Source organism: Canis lupus, chromosome 9 (genome assembly GCF_048164855.1).
Source record: "Canis lupus baileyi chromosome 9, mCanLup2.hap1, whole genome shotgun sequence".
In the NCBI taxonomy this organism is placed as follows: Eukaryota; Metazoa; Chordata; class Mammalia; order Carnivora; family Canidae; genus Canis; species Canis lupus.
The window spans coordinates 54,690,181-54,710,426 of NC_132846.1; the positions used below are offsets into that span (position 1 = coordinate 54,690,181).

Below are 20,246 nucleotides of genomic sequence, written 5' to 3' on the forward strand. Positions count from 1 at the left end.
ACTTATATGAGGTACCTGGAGTAGTCAAACTCAATATGGACAAAAAAGAGGAAAGGTGACATCCATGGACTAGGAAAAGGGTAGTATGGGGAGTTGTTGCTTAATGGGTATAGTTCCAGTTTTGCAAGATAAAACAGAGTTCAAAAACGGTGAATGTGCTTAACACTACTCAACATTTAAAAGTGGTAGGGTCCCCAAGGTGGTGCAGTCCTGTAAGCATTGGACTCTTGGTCTCAGCTCAGGGCTTGATCTCATGGGCTGAGAGAGACCCGCATTGAGCTTTGTGTTTAGTCTGAGATCTAAGACTCTCTCTCCTTCTCTATCTGCCCTCCTCCCTCACATGTATGTGGTCTCTCTCCCAACTTTAACTTAAATGAAATAAATCTTAAAAAAGTGAGGAGTGCCTGGATGGCTCAGTCAGTTAAGCATCTGTGTTTGGTTTAGGTCATGATCCCAGGGTCCTAGGATCAGCCCCAGGGTCAGGCTCCCTGCTCAGTGGAGCATATGCTCCTCCTTTTTTTCTGCCCCTTCCCCTTCCATGCTCTCTCTTTCTCTCAAATAAATCAATAAAATCTTTAAAAACTGATATTATGGTAAATTTTATATTTTACCACAATTAAAAATAAATAAATAAATAAGGAATGATAAAAAGAAATAAATATAATCTGCTAATACATTGCATCCATAAAGAGAAAAACACTGATTAGTATATTGTTGAATACTTCCAGAAATTTTTCTGTATGTACATGAAACATATATCCGTTTCACTTCTTTAAATAAAAATGAGGTATTATACACAGTATTTTTTTTTTAATTTTTTTATTTATTTATGATAGAGAGAGAGAGAGAGAGGCAGAGACACAGGCAGAGGGAGAAGCAGGCTCCATGCACCGGGAGCCCGACGTGGGATTCAATCCCGGGTCTCCAGGATCGCACCCTGGGCCAAAGGCAGGCGCCAAACCGCTGCGCCACCCAGGGATCCCCTATACACAGTATTTTATAAATTTTTTGCAGTTGACATATCATGGGCAACCTTCCCATGAAATAAATATTTCCCAACAAATAAATCTACATCCTTTTTCTTAACAAATGCATAGTTCTGCACAATTAAAATAATTCCCTACTGATAATGAGATAACAATTATTCATTTTTACTAGTAGATGCTCTGGCAAATATTCCTATATAATTTTTGCAAATTCAAGATGCAATCTTTAATTGCATTTAGATATCATGATGACACTAAAATCATATCTTTCAATAGTAACTCTGAACATGAATAGGCTTAATGACCCCATCAAAAGGCGCAGGGTTTCAGACTGGATAAAAAAGCAGGACCCATCTATTTGCTGTCTACAAGAGACTCATTTTAGACATAAGGACACCTACAGCCTGAAAATAAAAGGTTGGAAGACCATTTACCATTCAAATGGTCCTCAAAAGAAAGCAGGAGTAGCCATCCTTATATCAGATAAATTAAAGTTTATCCCAAAGACTGTAGTAAGAGAGGAAGATGGACACTATATCATACTTAGAGGATCTACCCAACAAGAGGACATAACAATCATGAATACTTATGCCCCGAATGTGGGAGCTGCCAAGTATATCAATCAAGTAATAACGAAAGTTAAGACATACTTAGATGATACACTTATACTTGGTGACTTCAATCTAGTGCTTTCTACAATTGACAGATCTTCTAAGCACAATATCTCCAAAGAAACAAGAGCTTTAAATGATACACTGGACCAGATGGATTTCACAGATATTTACAGAACTTTACATCCAAACTCAACTGAATACACATTCTCCTCAGTGCACATGGAACCTTCTCCAGAATAGACCACATACTGGGTCACAAATCAGGTCTTAACAGATACCAAAAGATGGGGATCGTCCCCTGCCTATTTTCAGACCATAATGCTTTGAAATTAGAACCAAATCACAAGAAGTTTGGAAGGAGATCAAACACGTGGAGGTTAAGGACCATCCTGCTAAAAGATGAAAGGGTCAACCAGGAAATTACAGAAGAATTAAAAAGATTCATGGAAACTAATGAGAATGGAGATACAACCGTTCAAAATCTTTGGGATGCAGCAATAGCAGTCCTAAGGGGGAAATACATCGCAATACAAGCATCCATTCAAAAACTGGAAAGAACTCAAATACAAAAGCTAACCTTGCACCTAAAGGAGCTGGAGAAAAAACAGCAAATAGATCCTACACCCAGCAGAAGAAGAGAGTTAATAAAGACTTGAGCAGAACTCAATGAAATAGAGACCAGAAGAACTGTGGAACAGATTAACAAAACCAGGAGTTGGTTCTATGAAAGAATAAATAAGATAGATAAACCATTACCCAGACTTATTAAAAAGAAGAGAGAAAAGACTCAAGTTAATAAAATCATGAATGACAAAGGAGAGATCACTACCAACACCAAGGAAATACAAATGACTTTAAAACCTTATTATGAGTAGCTTTACGCCAATAAATTAGGCAATCTAGAAGAAATGGACACATTTCTGGAAAACCACAAACTACCACAACTGGAACAGGAAGAAATAGAAAACCTGAACATGCCAATCACCAAGGAGGAAATTGAAGCAGTCATCAAAAACTTCCCAAGACACAAAAGTCCAGGGCCAGATGGCTTCCCAGGGGAATTCTATCAAACGTTTAAAGAAGAAACCATACCTATTCTACTAAAGCTGTTTGGAAAGATAGAAAGAGATGGAGTACTTCTATGAGTACTCTGAGGTAGTACTCGTTCTATGAGGCCAGCATCACCTTAATTCCAAAACCAGACAAAGACCCCACCAAAAAGGAGAATTATAGACCAATATCCCAAATGAACATAGATGTAAAAATTTTCAACAAGATACTAGCCAATAGGATCCAACAATACATTAAGAAGATTATTCACCATGACCAAGTGAGATTTATCCCCAGGATGCAAGACTGGTTCAACACTCATAAAGCAATCAATGTGATTGATCATATTAGCAAGAGAAAAAACAAGAACCATATGATCCTCTCAATAGATGCAGAGAAAGCATTTGACAAAATACAGCATCCATTCCTGATCAAAAGTCTTCAGAGTGTACGGATAGAGGGAACATTCCTCAGCATCTTAAAAGCTGTCTACGAAAAGCCCACAGCAAATATCATTCTCAATGGGGAAACAATGGGAGCCTTTCCCCTAAGATCAGGAACAAGACAGGGATGTCCACTCTCACCACTGCTATTCAACATAGTACTAGAAGTCCTAGCCTCAGCAATCAGGCAACAAAAAGAAATAAAAGGCATTCAAATTGGCAAAGAAGTCAAACTCTCCCTCTTCGCCAATGACATGATACTCTACATAGAAAACCCAAAAGCCTCCACCCCAAGATTGCTAGAATCATACAGCAATTTGGCAGTGTGGCAGGATACAAAATCAATGCCCAGAAGTCAGTGGCATTTCTATACACTAACAAGGAGACTGAAGAAAGAGAAATTAAGGAGTCAATCCCATTTACAATGGCACCCAAAAGCATAAGATACCTAGGAATAAACCTAACCAAAGAGGTAAAGGATCTAAACCCTCAAAACTACAGAACACTTCTGAAAGAAACTGAGGGAGACACAAAGAGATGGAAAAATATTCCATGCTCATGGATTGGCAGAATTAATATTGTGAAAATGTCAATGTTACCCAGGGCAATTTACACGTTTAATGCAATCCCTATCTAAATACCATGGACTTTCTTTAGAGAGTTGGAACAAATCATCTTAAGATTTGTGTGGAATCAGAAAAGACCCTGAATAGCCAGGGGAATATTAAAAAAGAAAACCATATCTGGGGGCATCACAATGCCAGATTTCAGGTTGTACTACAAAGCTGTGGTCATTAAGACAGTGTGGTACTGGCACAAAAACAGACACATAGATCAATGGAACAGAATAAAGAATCCAGAAGTAGACCCTTAACTCTATGGTCAAGTAATATTCGATAAAGCAGTAAAGAGTATCCACTGGAAAAAAGACAGTCTATTCAATAAATGATTCTAGGAAAATTGGACATCCACATGAAGAAGAATGAAACTGACCCATTCTCTTACACCATACACAAAGATAAACTCAAAATGGATGAAAGATCTAAATGTGAGACAAGATTCCATCAAAATCCTAGAGGAAAACACAGGCAACACTCTTTTTGAACTTGGCCACAGTATTTCTTGCAAGATACATCCATGAAGCCAAGGGAAACAAAAGCAAAAATGAATTATTGGGACTTCATCAAGATAAGAAGCTTTTGCACAGCAAAAGAAACAGTCAACGTAACTAAAAGACAACCTACAGAATGGGAGAAGATATTTGCAAATGACCTTTCGGATAAAAGGCTAGTATCCAAGATCTATAAAGAACTTATTAAACTCAACAGCAAAGAAACAATCCAATCATGAAATGGGCAAAAGACATGAACAGAAATCTCACAGAGGAAGACACAGACACAGCCAACAAGCACATGAGAAAATGCTCTGCATCACTTGCCATCAGGGAAATACAAATCAAAACCACAATGAGATACCACCTCACACCAGTGAGAATGGGGAAAATTAACAAGGCAGGAAATCACAAATGTTGGAGTGGATGTGGAGAAAGGGGAACCCTCTTGCATTGTTGGTGGGAATGTGAACTGGAACAGCCACTCTAGAAAACTGTGTGGAGGTTCCTCAAAGAGTTATAAATAGATCTGCCCTACAACCCAGCAATTGCACTGCTGGGGATTTACCCCAAAGATACAGATGCAGTGAAATGCCAGGACACCTGCATCCCGATGTTTATAGCAGCAATGGCCACAATAGCCAAACTGTGGAAGGAGCCTCGGTGTCCATCGAAAGATGAATGGATAAAGAAGATGTGGTTTATGTATACAATGGAATATTACTCAGCCATTAGAAATGACCTATACCCACCATATGCTTCAACGTGGATGGAACTGGAAGGTATTATGCTGAGTGAAATAAGTTAATCAGAGAAGGACAAACATTATATGGTCTCATTCATTTGGGGAATATAAAAAATAGTGAAAGGGAATAAAGGGGAAAGGAGAGAAAATGAGTGGGAAATATCAGAGAGGGAAACAGAACATGAGAGACTCCTAACTCTGGGAAACGAATAAGGGGTGGTGGAAAGGGATGTGGGCGGGGGGTGGGGGTGACTGGGTGACGGGCACTGAGGGGGGCACACTTGATGGGCTGAGCACTGGGTGTTATGCTATATGTTGGCAAATTGAACTCTAATTAAAAAAAAAAGAACTCACATGATTCAATATTTTAAAAAATCCAATTTAAAAATGGGCAAAGGAACTAAATAGACATGTCTCCAAAGAAGACATAAAATTGCCAACAGACACAAGAAAAGACACTCTAATCAACAGGGAAATGCAAACCACAATGAGATATCACCTCACACCTATTTTAATAGGTGTGCTCAAAGGATGATAACAAGTGTTGGCAAGCATATGGAGAAAAGGGAACCCTCATGCACTGTTGGTGAAATCACTCTGGAAAACAGTATGAAGGTTCCTCAAAAAATTAAAACTAGAACTACCATAAGATACAGGAATTCCACTTCTGGGTATTTATCCAAAGAAAATGAAACCACCAATTCAAAAAGATACATACAAAAAAAAAAAAAAAAACAGATATATACATGCCTAAGACCATTGTAGTATTATTTATAATAGTCAAGACATGGAAGATACTTACATCCAACAATCAATGAATGGATAAAGATATACATATACACACATACCAAAAATGGAATCTTGCCATTTGTGACAACATGGATGGTTCTAGAGGATGTTATGCTAAGCAAAATAAGTCAGATAGATAAATACTGTGGTTTCTCTGATATATGTAACCTAAAAAACAAAACAAAACAGACTCAAAGATACAGAGAACAATGTGGTGGTTGCCAGAGGAGGGGGGGGGGGTATTCAAGAGTACAAACTTCCAGTTATTAAAAATAAAAAAAAAAATTATTTAGACATTAGCTACTTCACCTCCATAGCTAGTACATACGATAATATCAAGTTGCCATATTCGGAAGACTCTCAGTTTTGAAATTAATATTTGTGTTAAGTAGCTTCTAACGTGGTTTCGACAGCTTCTGCTTCTGGTATTCATCTACTTGTGTAATTTCCTCCCCTTGAGTGTGGGCTGGTCCTAGTAACTTCCTTCTAATGAAAAGAATATGGCAAAAGTTATGAGATGTCACTTCCATAATTAGGTTACAAAAATTGTGACTTCTATTCTTGCTAGCACATTCTCTTTTGCTAGCCCTCTCTCTTGGTCTGATGAAGTAAGCTGCCATGTTGTAGATGCTCTGTGGAGAGGCCACGTGTCAAGTATACCAAAGAGTCCTCTGACAAATAGATCATGATGAACACTTCAATCCAATAACCTACAAGGAACTGAAGGAGGTAGGAAGCAGATCTATCAGTCAAACCTTGAGGTGACTGTAACGTGTGAGAGATCCAAAGCCAAAGGACCCATCTGACTCACACCTGGATTTCTAACCCAGAGAAACTGTCAGATAATAAATGTTTTATGCCAGTAAGTATAGGCATAATTGTTACACAGCCGTAGATAACTAATGCATTTTTTAATCTGTTTTCAAATAAATCCTCAACCAGGGTATAAGCTAGAGTCTAATGAACAAAAGTAAATGTATATTCCCGACTCCATCCACAAAATTTCTATTTCATAGAATTCTGTTCTCATTTTCAAAATATTATGATTTTTCACCAGTATTATCCTTCTCTGTAATACATTGATAAAGGAGCACCTCTTTAGTCCTAGCTGTGCCACATACTGTCTGGTAATTAGCCTTCGAAATGAAGCCAATACTAACTGAGCTGTTTAAGTAATTTTATCTCTCAAAAAAATCAGTATCATCTTCCATAAAATGAAAACAATGACTTGCTCTGCTTGCCACATAAAGTAGTGTGGACCAAAAAGTACAGAAATAATGGGTGGGATAAAAATATAAATGATGTGGTAGAAATTAATAGTTGTTTTCCAATATTTATTCCCCTATCCCATTACTTTTATAGTAAAGAAATTTTTAATTAGATAGGTGGCTGCCAAATATAAACATTTTCTGGTTTTGTGACTTAAATTCTGGCAAATGGGATACAGAGATGGAATAAGTGTCAAGTGACAACTTCCAGAAACTATCCATAAGAGGTAGTACATGAGCACCTTTTGTTCTCATACTCATTCCTTCCTCCATTTTGCTGCCTAGTACGCACATACTGCCACCTTCGATCATTAATTTGAGGCCATAACACCAAAAAACAAAAAAACAAGAGCATGGCAGAAAGAGCCCAAATCCCTACATACTGTAAGGAGCACCACATGGAACCCTGAACTCTCTACTTAAGACTTTCCCACAAGAAATAACTTTCGTCTTGTCTTTTCCCTGTTTGAGGCTTTCTGTTTTTTATGACTGAAACTGATCTTAACAGATAGAAGCACTTAATGAACTGCAAAACGCTAAGCAAGTACAACCTTATACTGCCTTATACAACCATCAGAACATGGGCAAAGCATAATATGCATGCTCTATTTTAGTCAAGTCTGAAGACCACAATAAGTAATAAAATGAGCAGACATTACTAGTCAGTGTTCAGAAAAATAAAACATGCAAAACTCGCATGACTGAAAATGAATAAACACAGAAAGTATTTTGTGAGTTCCAACCAACAGTGGTAGAATTATAATCATTCTATAAGGCCACTTAAGTGACTCCATAGACCCAAACATCCAAACAGATCAATATGCTCAAAATACACGTTTTTCTATTATTAATACCATGAGTCACAAAATTCCACCTAAGGCAACAATAACCAAGGACCTAAAATATACATTTAGATAGTTCTTGTTCTCTTTTTGTCTATTCTTTCTCATCAATTTCTATTTACATTTCTGTATTAGGGTACAGTCTTTCAAAAGATCTTTCAAAAAGATCAAATATACAGGAGCTTAAATAAGGTAACAGTTTGTTTCTATCTCATATTACAGTCCAAAAGAAAGCAGTGTAGGTAGAGGCTACTCTGTTTCCTAAGACCATTCAAAGATCCAGATTCCTCCCATGTATTGCTCTACCTTACCCTAAGTTATTATCCTCACCTGCAAGGTTCGAGCTGGGTAAGTGCTACATCCCCATTTTCAACTCACATAACAAGCAGGAGGGAGACAAATAACTGGCCAAATGGCTTTATTTTCAAGCTCCAAGGTTGCATGCATCAGTTTTACTCACATTTAGTTTCATGGTCATCTCTACCTGAGTATCCATGTGCCTAGATATAACTGCTAGGGTCAGGTGGTGATGAGGGTAAGAGTACAGGGATGTGATACCAAAGGGAAGAAGAAACCCAGTATTAGGGCCACTTAGAATTAATAGAACACATTATAATTTTAAGGTAAGCCATTTTTCATCTTTCTGGTAAAGGGGAAGATAAATGCTAATGCTCAAGTGAAAGTATTAAAAAAAGGCATTTAAAATACCGATTTTAAAATTGAGCTATATGTAACAAATTACAAATGCATATACTTTAATTGCTCTAAGTCCACTACTAGAATTTATTCTACCAATTTACTTTTTCATGTGAAGATAACATATATACAAGATCATTAATTGCAGTAGTGTGTATAAAAGAAAAAAAAAAAGACTTAAATAACCTAAATGTCCATCAATAGGAAACTGATTAAATTATAGGGAGAGAAAACTAATTCATTCAATGGAATGCTGCAAACATTAAAAGGAACTAGAAAGCTCATTGGACGCTAATATGGAAAAATCTAAAATCTCAAAAATGCAGTAAGTGAAAAAGGCAATATAGAGAACAGTGTGTTTAGTATACTACCTGCTACCAATTCTGTAACAAAAAGGAGAGGAGGGCAAGACCTCTCTCAAAGTGGTGACATTTCACTGAAGACCTGAATGATAAGAGGGAGCCAGCCATGCAAAAACTGTGGGAAAGGAAAGAAAGGTCAAGGCAAGGACCCCAATGTAGGAATAAGTTTGACAAATTCAAGGTACATAAGGAAGCCCAGATTATATAGGTACTATACACCATCATAAGGAATTTGGAACAGAAGCAGCTTAGGTAGAAATTTAAAAAGCAGAGATATAATTCACTGTGATGATGATTTTTTAAAAATCATTTGTTTAACTGGGGAAAACAGTATGGAGTTTCCTTGAAAAGTTAAAAATAGAACTACCATATGATCCAGTAATTCCACTATTGGGTATTTACCCAAATAATATAAAAAGAGTAATTCAAAAAGGATATGTATACCCCTATGTTTATTGCAGCATTATTTACAACAGCCAAATTATAGATGCAACCCAAGTGTCCATCGATAGATGAATGGTAAAGAAGATGTGGTATAAATACACAATGGAGTATTACTCAGCCATAAAAAAAAAGAATGGAATATTGCCATTTGCAACAACATGGATGGATCTAGAGGATACAATGCTAAGTGAAATAAGCTAGACAAAGAAAGACAAATATCATATGATTTCACTGATGTAGAACTTAAGAAACAAAACAAATAAGCAAAGGGAAAAAAAGACAGAAACCAAGAAACAGACTCTTAACTATAGAAAAAAAAAATGATTAGCAGAGGGAGGTGGGTAGGGGATGGGTGAGATAGGTGATGGAGATTAAGAGTACACTTAATGTGATAAGCACTGAGTAATGCATAGAATTGTTGAATCACTATATTGTACACCTGAAACTAATATAACACTGCATTTTAACTCTATTGGAATTTTAAAATAAATGAATGAATAAATATCATTTGGCTATTGTGGGGATCATGGAAAGGGCAAGCATTAAAAAGAGAGAGAACAAATTCAATGCAGGCCACCACAGTAAATTCAACATAAATGACAGTGGCCTGGACAGAAATATTAGACAGAGGTAGATGAAACTAAGCAGGACTTCAGTAATAAAAAAGAGTAGAAAAAAAAAAAAATAAAAAAGAGTAGATTTTTATAATGGGTTGGGAATATAGTATGAATAAAAAGAGCAAGAGTGAATATTGGATGACCTCTGGATGGCTATGATGCCATTTGGAAGCAATGGGGAAGACCAAAGGAAGAGCAAGTAAAGATAGTTCTAAATGGAAGGGCATGGACTCTGTACCTACTGACAAAATGCATACTGATAACTTCTGAATAAGATAATTCTCAATAAGAATTAAAGACTACAATTATTACTGTGTCCTCACTTTTCCATTTCTGAGACCTAAGGGAAAAATACTAACAATGTTACTTAATGCTAAAATGTTCATCTTTAGCAGAATTGATATGAATCAATTATATTTACTACTAAGATAGGAAAAAGTCCTAAATCTCTATAGTTATAAAAATAGCAAAATAACAAAATAAAAATCAGAATAGCTTTTAATGTTAGCATTTAATGAAAGAAGGCAAAATAAGAACAAAAGCATTCTACGTAAAGAGTTATATTCTGTTTTTTCAATATGTTGATTCCTCCTACCTTGAACAATATCTGTTGTTTTAAAATCCATTTCAGTAAATATTTGTTATATATCCTGTTGCTGTAATCTATGTAATAACCATATTATCCTAATGGCAGTGTTGACAGAATTCGCAGAGTTCAATTAATGACCAGAAACAGCTGGATCCATGTTTATATTTTTAATTTAAACAGTGACCCTCCTATAGAAAACTAAAGTAAATTGACTTTTTCTCCATAAATAATCAAGCTTAGTAAGTACTCATATCACACTCCAATGGGTAGAATCTAGACAACAAATGAATTGAAATTTCTCCTGTCATATGAAGCCCATGCCATATTGATTATTACCAAAACCAAGTCTTAACAGAAAATATTTTCCATAACATCATGTTATAAATAATAACTATGTCCTTCCAATGGGAAGTATGAAAGAAAGACACTAAATAAACAAAAGTCTATGAATCACAAAGAATTAACAAATCAAATCTTCGCATGTCTGACCAACACTTTTTGCCTCTCAAAGAAAATTGTGTCCTATAAACTTTCAAGATATATTTTAGTTACTGAGAAAATGCATGATAAACAACTGTAGCCTCAGAATAATGCGCAATAAATGTGATTAACAATGGGTACCAATAGAAAATGAAATGGGTGGGAGATAGTGGCAGTCATTCATTTTTCTTTATACATTTGTACAATATCTTAAATTTTCCACAGTGAATACATCACTTTGGTAATCTTATTTCGAACTTAAGTCTGGAGGGGGGGAAACAGCTGCAGCCTCTGAGAAGTGTTAACATCCAAATAACAAAACTGCATGTTCTATGACAGCATGCTATCATGAATTCACAAATACATCAAAGTTATAAAATGTAAATGTTGACTTCAATTGGAATGAGTCAGAAAATCTATATTAAGCTTTGCGTAAATTGGAAGCAAACATCATGTGACCTTCAGAAGACCCCCTAAAATTCAACAATAGTGGGGCACCTCGGTGGCTCAGTCACTTAAGCATTTGCCTTGGGTTCAGGTCATGATTCTAGGGTCCTGGGATTGAGCCCTACATCGGGCTCCCTGCTCAGTGGGAAGTCTGCTTCTCTCTCCCTCTGCCCATTGCCCTGCTTGTGCTCTCTCTTGCTCTTGCTCTCTCTCTCTCTCTCTCTCTCTCTCTCAAATAAATAAAACCTTAATGAATAAATAAAATTCAACAATATTATTTTTAAGTTTTGCATTAGACAACTGTTTCTCAATCAGGACTACATACACCCACATGAGGTATGAGATGCCCTCAATTAGGAGACACCCTTAACTTTGAAAGCAAATTACAGAAAACACTAAACAAGCTATAGCAATACAACTTGATGGGAGGAACTGACAGCTGAACAATTCAACCAAGAGTGCAATTAAGTGTGTATAATCTTCCAGGTTTAGACAATATAAGAGGATATGTCCTGATAAGCTGGGCACACTGGACAGCTGGGTAAACTAGTGAACTGTATATACCAACTACACTAATTAACACTCTTGACTATGTAGATAGTACTTACTAGTTTTATCTGCTATAGGAAAGAAATAAAAATGAAATGGCAACTCTTTACTATGGGTTCTCTGTAAGCAGTGAAAGGTAATGTGCACTATGCAAATTAGTTTTTCAAACCCTAAACTCAAACTATCCCAACCAGCTATGTCAAAAAAAAAAAACAAAAACAGCATGATGGTACAAATGTCCACAGCTTACTCTGAACTAGAAAAATCTCAGCACAACAGTGAGGATATTTGAGTTTGGAGCAAAGCCTTTGTTATAGGCATGCTCACAAGTTATATACCTATGTACCAAGTTAAAAGAGAGTCATATAATAGCTGCAAAACAGCAAAACCCTCTTAGAAATATCATTAGAAATATCAAATACAGTAACAGAATCAGATATATACAAAAACATTCAGGGAGTTTCATTTCCAAAAATAAGAGACTAGATAATTCAGACCAAAAAACTAGAAATACTATTTTAAACAAAAAACAGTTTTAAGGCACTGGAAAGCTAGAAAGAAATAAAGATATATGAGACAAGATGAAAGAAAAGAAACTCAAAGAGGTTAGTCGATCTTTTCTCCCTGAAATATCAGCCCACTTCAGAAAAAGCAGTTGTGATACTGAGAAGCTAAACAGAGTTGTTTGTTTTTTTGTTTTTTTTTTTTTAACAGACATGCAGTGTTACAGTAGAAAAACTGGAGTTGACAGCCTTTCCAAGAAAGAGGGTATCTGGTTAAACTTCCCCAACCCCATTCCTAGCCTTTGGGCTAGAATCCTGAAGGGTTATCCACTAACAATAAGGGGAACTAGAAATAGTTGAAACTCAGCACTTTATTTTCAACACTGAAATGGCTCAACAAAAATAATAAGGTAATCCATGATTGCTATGGCCTTAATCTATAATAATAAGTAAATATATCGTCTCATACATAGTAATTATCAAATTTGTATCCTTATCAAGTAAGAATGAAATATTATTCTCTGTCAGACAAAAGTAACCAGATAATCAAAAATAAATAGTAGGCAAAAACAATGTGATCAAAATCCAAGATAAACAGATAACAGAAATAGAAACAGCCCTTAAGAAGATCTAGACAATGGAGTTATGAGGCACAGATACACAGATTGAGGATATGGGCAAAGAACTACAAACTTAAAAACAATGACATGAGATCTAGAAGTGAAATATGTGATAACTGAGAATAAAAAATCAGTAGGTGGATAAATACAGTTGATTTGGTTTAAGAAAGAATAAGTAATTAAAAAAAGGTTAGAAGAAAATATTTAAAGAATGAAAAAAATGAGTAAGAATTTATAAAATGAACCTAAGAGACAAAGGGAATGGCACAATTCAAAAAAGAACACAACTAAGCTCATCACAGTAAAACTGTAGAAAACCAAAGAGTAAGAGGAAAAACTCAAAAGCAATTTGGAGAAAACTATGTATTACCAGCAAAAGAGCACCAACAAGATTAACTGCTGACTTCTCAACAGAAACAATGGAACTGAGAAAATGATGAAAAATACCTACGAAATACAAACTCAAAAAAAAAAAAAAAAGACTATCCAGATTTTTATATCCAGTGAAAATATCTTCCATCAAAGAAAGTGAAATAAAGATATTTTCAGACAGAGAGGATGTGTCACCAAAGAACCCACTCCAAATGAAATTCTAAATAGGATTCTTAAAAAAATTTTTTTTAAATAAAATATGATTCTTTCAGGCAAATATGCTCATTCACTCTTAAGAAAATGTCAAAGTATGTCATTAAGGCAGGTTAGGAATCTCAGGATGCAAAAAGGAATGAGACACAGGAAGAAATGAAGAATGCTGAGAATAAATACAAGGGGTAAAAATGAACAATTACAGTATAAAACATTAACAGTAATGTTTGTGTGGCTCAATTATATATAATATTAAAATTAATGATAATAAGAACATGAAAGCATTTTTTATTAACAGAGGTTATTGGTGTTAAGGATGTTCTTAGACCCCTGTACTTTCTGGGAAGAGCTTAAAGTGCTAATTTATATTAATATTTGATAAACCAAGGGTGTATGTTCTAATCCCTATGTTAACCATGGAAAGAACAAAAGAAGGTACAATGAGCAAGCTAATAAATATTATAAATTTTAAAAATTAAAACTAATAAATCTAAAAGATATAAGAAAAATAGAAGTGAAACCAATTGAAATGCAAATAATAAGATGGTAGATTTAAACAAATTAAATAGATATTTACTTTAACTGAAAGAGGGTAAATCCTACAAGTAAAAGACAAAGATTGTTGGGGTGCTTGGGTGGCCCAGTCATTTAAGTGTCCAACTCTTGATTTTGGCTCAGGTCACAATCTCAGGGTCATAGGATCAAACTCCACATTAGGAGCCACACTCAGCCTAAGATTCTCTCTCTCCCTCCTCCTCCGCTCCTCCCATCCCTCTAAAAACAAATAATAAAAATTTTTAAGAGACAGTACTATATTGTTAATTTTTTTTATGTTAAATGATACTCTAAAAAATGGTTTAAAAATATAAAAGTCTAAAAATAAACCTTAAAACCTTAAAAACGATGTATAACACATAAGATCTCTAGATAAAAAAATTATAGGGTGCCTGGGTGGCTCAGTTGGTTAAGTGTCTGCCTTCTGCTAAGGTCATGACCTCAGGGTCCTGGGATCAAGCCCACGTCAGGCTTCCTGCTCAACAGGGAGCCTGCTTTTCCCTCTTCCTCTGCCTCTCCCCCCCTGCTCATGCTCTCTCTTGCTCTCTCTCTCAAATAAAAAAATAAAATCTTTTAAGAAGGATATTAAATATATAAGTAAATAAATAAAAGCTATAAATATTAATGGAAAACTTTGCTAGGTTCATGAATTGGAAAACTCAACATTGTAAAAATGTCAATTCTCTCCATGTTGGCCTATAGATACAGTGTAATCTAATCAAAATCCCAGGTTTTTAATAATTTCATATGCTGATTCTAAAATATATGCAGAGGGGCAGCCCAGGTGGCTTAGTAGTTTAGCGCCACCTTCAGCCTGGGGTGTGATCCTGGAGACCAGGGATCAAGTCCTGCATTGGGCTCCCTGCGTGGAGCCTGCTTCTACCTCTGCCTGTGTCTCTGCCTCTCTCCCTCTCTCTCTCTCTCTCTCATGAATAAATAAATAAAATATTTAAAAAATAAAATAAATGCAGAAATGCAGAGTAAAGAATACATGGGATAAACTTGAAGAACAAAGTAGAAGGACTTTACCATATCACAACTTATCATAAAAGCAACAGTAATCAAGATAGTGTGATATGAACACTGGAATAGACAAATGAACCAGAGGATTGAATAAGTCCAGAAACAGATACCTGCACGTGTGGACATTTGATTTATGACCAAGATGGGACTGTAAAGTAATAACAAAGGGGTGGCTCTTTCAATAGATGAAACTGAATCAATTAGATATTCATTTAAATATATGATCCCTACTTCATACCTTAAATATCAATTCTAAGTAGCTATTAGAATCTTAATATAAAAGATTAGAAGCTTAATATAAAAGGTAAAACAATAAGCTTCTAAAATATTACATAAGAAAATATTTTCATGATCTGAGGATAGAGAACAATTTCTTAAACAGGTCAAAAAGGCATCAACCACAAAAGAAAACATGGAAAACTGAACTAGATTAAATTTCAACAGAAAATCCCAATAAGAGAATTTCAAGAGTGAGAAGAAACAGCTCTAGACAATTGAAGACAACATTGTAATACAAATAACTGATAGAGTGCTCATATACAAAATATATAAAGACCTCTCACAAATCAATAAAAAAAAGATAAGAAATCCAATTATTTAAAAAATGGGCAAAAGAAGCAAACTGGAATCTCAAAAAAGAAATTAGCCAAAAGCCAAAAAGAATGGAGTAGATTCCTGAGACAATTCAGTAAGGAATTGGAGAAAAATATCAACGATGTAATAAATAAGGCCCATATTAGGCCAAAGATGAGAAACTCTAGAAAAGACAAATGAAAATGCAAATTACAACAATGATAAGACACTATAAACACCTAACATACTGGCTATAATTAAAAGGCTAATAATGCCAAGTACTGGAAAAGATGAAAAAAGCAAAATGAACTCTCCTACATTGTCAATGAAAGTGTAAGTTAATGCAACCACTTTGGAAACTTAGTTATCAATATCTGCTAAATTTGAAGACATGTTGCAATTGTACTCCATGTTATGTACCAAAAGAAATGCATGTACATGTGCCCTAAAATCATGAATAAGAAAAATAATAAAATAAAATAAAATAAAATAAAATAAAATAAAATAAAATAAAATAAAATCATGAGTAAGATTACTAACCGCAACCTTATTTGTAATAGCCCAAAATTTAAATAATTCAAATATCATGTTAAAATACTGCAGCAAATCCATACAATGGAAAACCAAAGAGCAATAAAAATGAACAAACTGCAAGTACTTGACACAATATCCAGAAATATCATAACCTTAAGGATTAGCAAAAAACAGACACAAAAAAAAATGTCCTATTGGATTCCACTTATATTAAAAAATTCAAAACAGTCAAATTAGCATGGGCTAGAAAGTCAAAATAGCCCTCTTGGAAACAGGAGGAGAAATTATTGATTGTGGGAATGAGGCGGCTTCCATGTACTGGTAATGCTCTATTTCTAGATCTGGGTGGTGGTTACATGGGCCTGTTCACCTTGTAATAATTCACTGAGTTATACACTAATACTTGTACTTTTCTATAAGTAAATTATACCTCCAAATTTAGAAAATTAAAAATTAAGAGACAAAGCTTTAGCAGGTTCTGCTGTTAGGTGGCAGACTCCACTCTAGAATATATGAGAGAGCCAGAGATAGTTTAGTAAGTTACAGAGGATCTCAGAGCTACATTCTTAAAAGTGTGTGTTCAGTTCCTGTTTAGATAATATGTAAATCAGACAGTGGCAGAACTTCTTGCTGTGTGAACCACTGCAATTAACTAAGAAATGAACCAATCTGTTAATCTCAGAAAATACGTTTTTTGAAGTATGATAGTTAAAAGTATTTTAGATTGGCATGACTTAAACTGAAGGTCTTGGTATGCCTCAAAAAATGTAGGACTTTATGTAAAAAAAAAAAAAAAAAAAGTACTCCATACCTGATCACACATCAGCTGCCAACTACAAAGATTTTGTCTATTCAACAGAAGACAGACAGTGTATCTTCATCTCTCTGAGGCAAAAAAATCAGCACCAAAAGCACAAGACGAATGTGCTTACATGTGGCCGGATGTTTTTCAAATTTTTGAAATGGGGGCAGCCCGGGTGGCTCAGCAGTTTAGTGCTGCCTTCAGCCCAGGGTGTGATCCTGGAGACCCGGGATCAAGTCCCACATCAGGCTCCCTGCATGGAGCCTGCTTCTCCCTCTGCCTGTGTCTCTGCCTCTCTCTCTCTCTCTCTCGCTCTCTCATGAATAAATAAATAAAATCTTTAAAAAAAATAAATAAATTTTTGAAATGGGCAAATTTCACTGCAAGAAGAGTAACTAAGTTGATCTCTCTGGAAATAGAACAAGCATATCCATCTCTTAGCATACGTGGCCAATAAATTCAAGCTCCACAATAAACTCAACATACGTTAGTAAGGAACTGTCAACATAATAAAAACTGCAGAAAAAAATATCTGCCCTTATTAGGAAAATTTCAGTTTTAATAAAACATGTTAAGAAAAAAATTCTGTCCGCTATCATTCCCATAGGACAAAAGGTACTATGGGATATGAATAAATACACATTGCTCTTGAAGTTGGTAAATTTCCAAGTTTAGTTGACAATTTCTATTAATTTTTTTCTCCTAAAAAAAAAAAAAAAAGAAAAAGAAAGAAACAAATTATGATGGAAAGAAACACACACTGTATGTACTCCATTTTTTGCTTTAATTCAACCAAGGACTGTGATTTGATAAAAAGAAACCACTGAATAATGACTATCAACAATCTGAGTTTGAGATAATAAAACAAATTAGGGGTATTTTCAGTTAGCACCATGTCAAACAACAGACTGCAAGGTCTCTGCAGCAACTGTGATTATACACACAGGTAAAATGAAAATACTGAAAATACTTAACGAGGAGTGCTACGAAGTCACTATCAAAAAGTTCCGTATCTCTCAAATATCATTTAACAAAAGCCATGGAATCACTGGGTCCCTTCTGAATATTCATAAGGAAACTCTAAAAGTTAAATAAATTCTTTTTTTTTTTTAAGATTGTATTGATTTGAGAGAAAGAGAGCGCATGAGCAGGGGGAGGGGCAGAGGGAGAAGAAGCAGAGTCTCCGCTGAGCAGGGATTCTGATCTGGGGCTTGATTCCAGGACCCAACTGAGCCACCCAGGTGCCCCAAAATAAGTGAATTCTACCTCTAATATATCATCATGGTAAATATTTAAACTTCAATACCCAAAATTCATGAACATTTATAAGAAGTGTAAGAACAAAGTTTAGACAAAATGACATATACTACTCAAAAAGTTAAAATCCACTAAACTTCGCTATGATTACAACCAGCCCAGCCACTCTATCATCTGCATAGGGAATTTTTTATTTATTTTTTTAACAAAGAGTTCTCACCACATCTTGTTTTTGGGCTTCATTAAGTTTTTCAGTCAATTCTTCCAAAGCTCTTTTTGTTTCAGCATCCGACCTAGGCAAAGAAAAATATTTCAAGTTGGCTGCTTAAGAAAATATAATTTGTGACATTTACAACATAATAATGTTATTACATAATACTCTAATGCAGTGGTCCTTAAACATCAGCCAACATATGAAACACCTGGAAGACTTAAAAAGATGGGCTGCTGAATCAGCAGATCTGCAATGGTGCCCAAGAACGTGCATTTCTACAAATCCCCAGTTGATGCTGATGGTGCTGATTTGGGAATTACACTCTGAGACGTATACTGGAATATCATCTTCAATAAACAGCCTGCAATATGTTTCATTTTATATTAAAAACAAAGGGTGGAGGGGGTTGGAGGATAAAACTTGATCTCACACCCCCACTAGTAATCTGTAATCAAATTACATCCATGTGGGCTATCCAAACTCTGTCATCACCAACTTACCTCTCAGTACCTTTATAATACCTCTCAGTATTATTTATAACAAATTAGTAACACACATGATAAATAATCAAATAATACAGAAGAACTTACAAATAAATGCAAAGCCCTTCCTCTCTCACACCTCTTACCCCTGGTTCCACATAGCACCCATGCTCAACCATTTCCATTCTTTCGCTGATTACTTCCATCATTTTCATCTCTAGATACTGTCAATTGACTGTTTTGAAATATTTAGCTGATACCCCTCTCCAATTTCAGATACATTCATTACCATTTTTAAAGTTTTTCTACTGGCTGCCTATGCAATTTACACAATAAATTTATACCTCTTATGAATTATTCCATCATAGAGAATTGATGCTCTTTGTTTACATTCTATCATGTCTCCATTTCAGTCAGCTTCATACTTGGATCATTAACTTTCTTGTGCTTTTGTTTTTTTCTAGTTTCTCATCCTTTGACCTTATATGGGTTTTATTTATCACATTATTGATATTTTTCTCTTTCTACAGAATCATCTATTAAGAATCTACTCCAGGGCAGCCCGGGTGGCTCAGCAGTTTAGTGCCTCATTCAGCCCAGGTCCTGATCCTAGAGACCTGGGATCAAGTCCCACGTCGGGCTCCCTGCATGGAGCCTGCTTCTCCCTCTGCCTGTGTCTCTGCCTCTCTCTTTCTCTTTCTCTCTCTCTCTCTCTCTCTCTGTGTGTGTGTGTGTGTCTCATGAATAAATAAAATCTTTAAAAAAAAAAAAGAATCTACTCCATTCTTGTTGACTACATTCTTCTCAAAGGACATCTACTTCTTGCTCTAATTTAGAGTGAATATTTCCTATATGGCTATCATTCCAGGGATTGGAATGATAACCAAGTTTCTGGGTTAGTTTATTTCTCATAGCCTGCATCTCCTTTTTTCTTGTTTATCCTCTTATTTTACTTATATGTTCTTAGGTAATGTACTCAGGAAGAATTTACCTTTTAGGGTAAATTTTACTCTAAAAGATAAATTTTCTAAGTCTTTAAATCTCTAAAAATGTCTTTACTTGTATC

The 20,246-nt window shown here is 35.3% G+C and overlaps 1 protein-coding gene across 22 annotated transcripts in view; it reads right to left on the reverse strand.

Annotated features, from left to right (window-relative positions):
- CEP128 (centrosomal protein 128) overlaps window positions 1-20,246 on the reverse strand; it is a 394,114-nt gene that overhangs the window by 330,739 nt on the left and 43,129 nt on the right. For all 22 annotated transcript variants that reach the window (XR_012036993.1, XR_012036992.1, XR_012036994.1 and 19 more), the window contains one exon: window positions 18,705-18,777. Coding sequence is in view for 18 of the 22 variants with exons in the window: in XM_072839553.1 (XP_072695654.1) it covers window positions 18,705-18,777 (73 nt within the window). In the remaining 4 variants the exon portion in view is untranslated. The remainder of the gene's footprint in view (window positions 1-18,704; window positions 18,778-20,246) is intronic.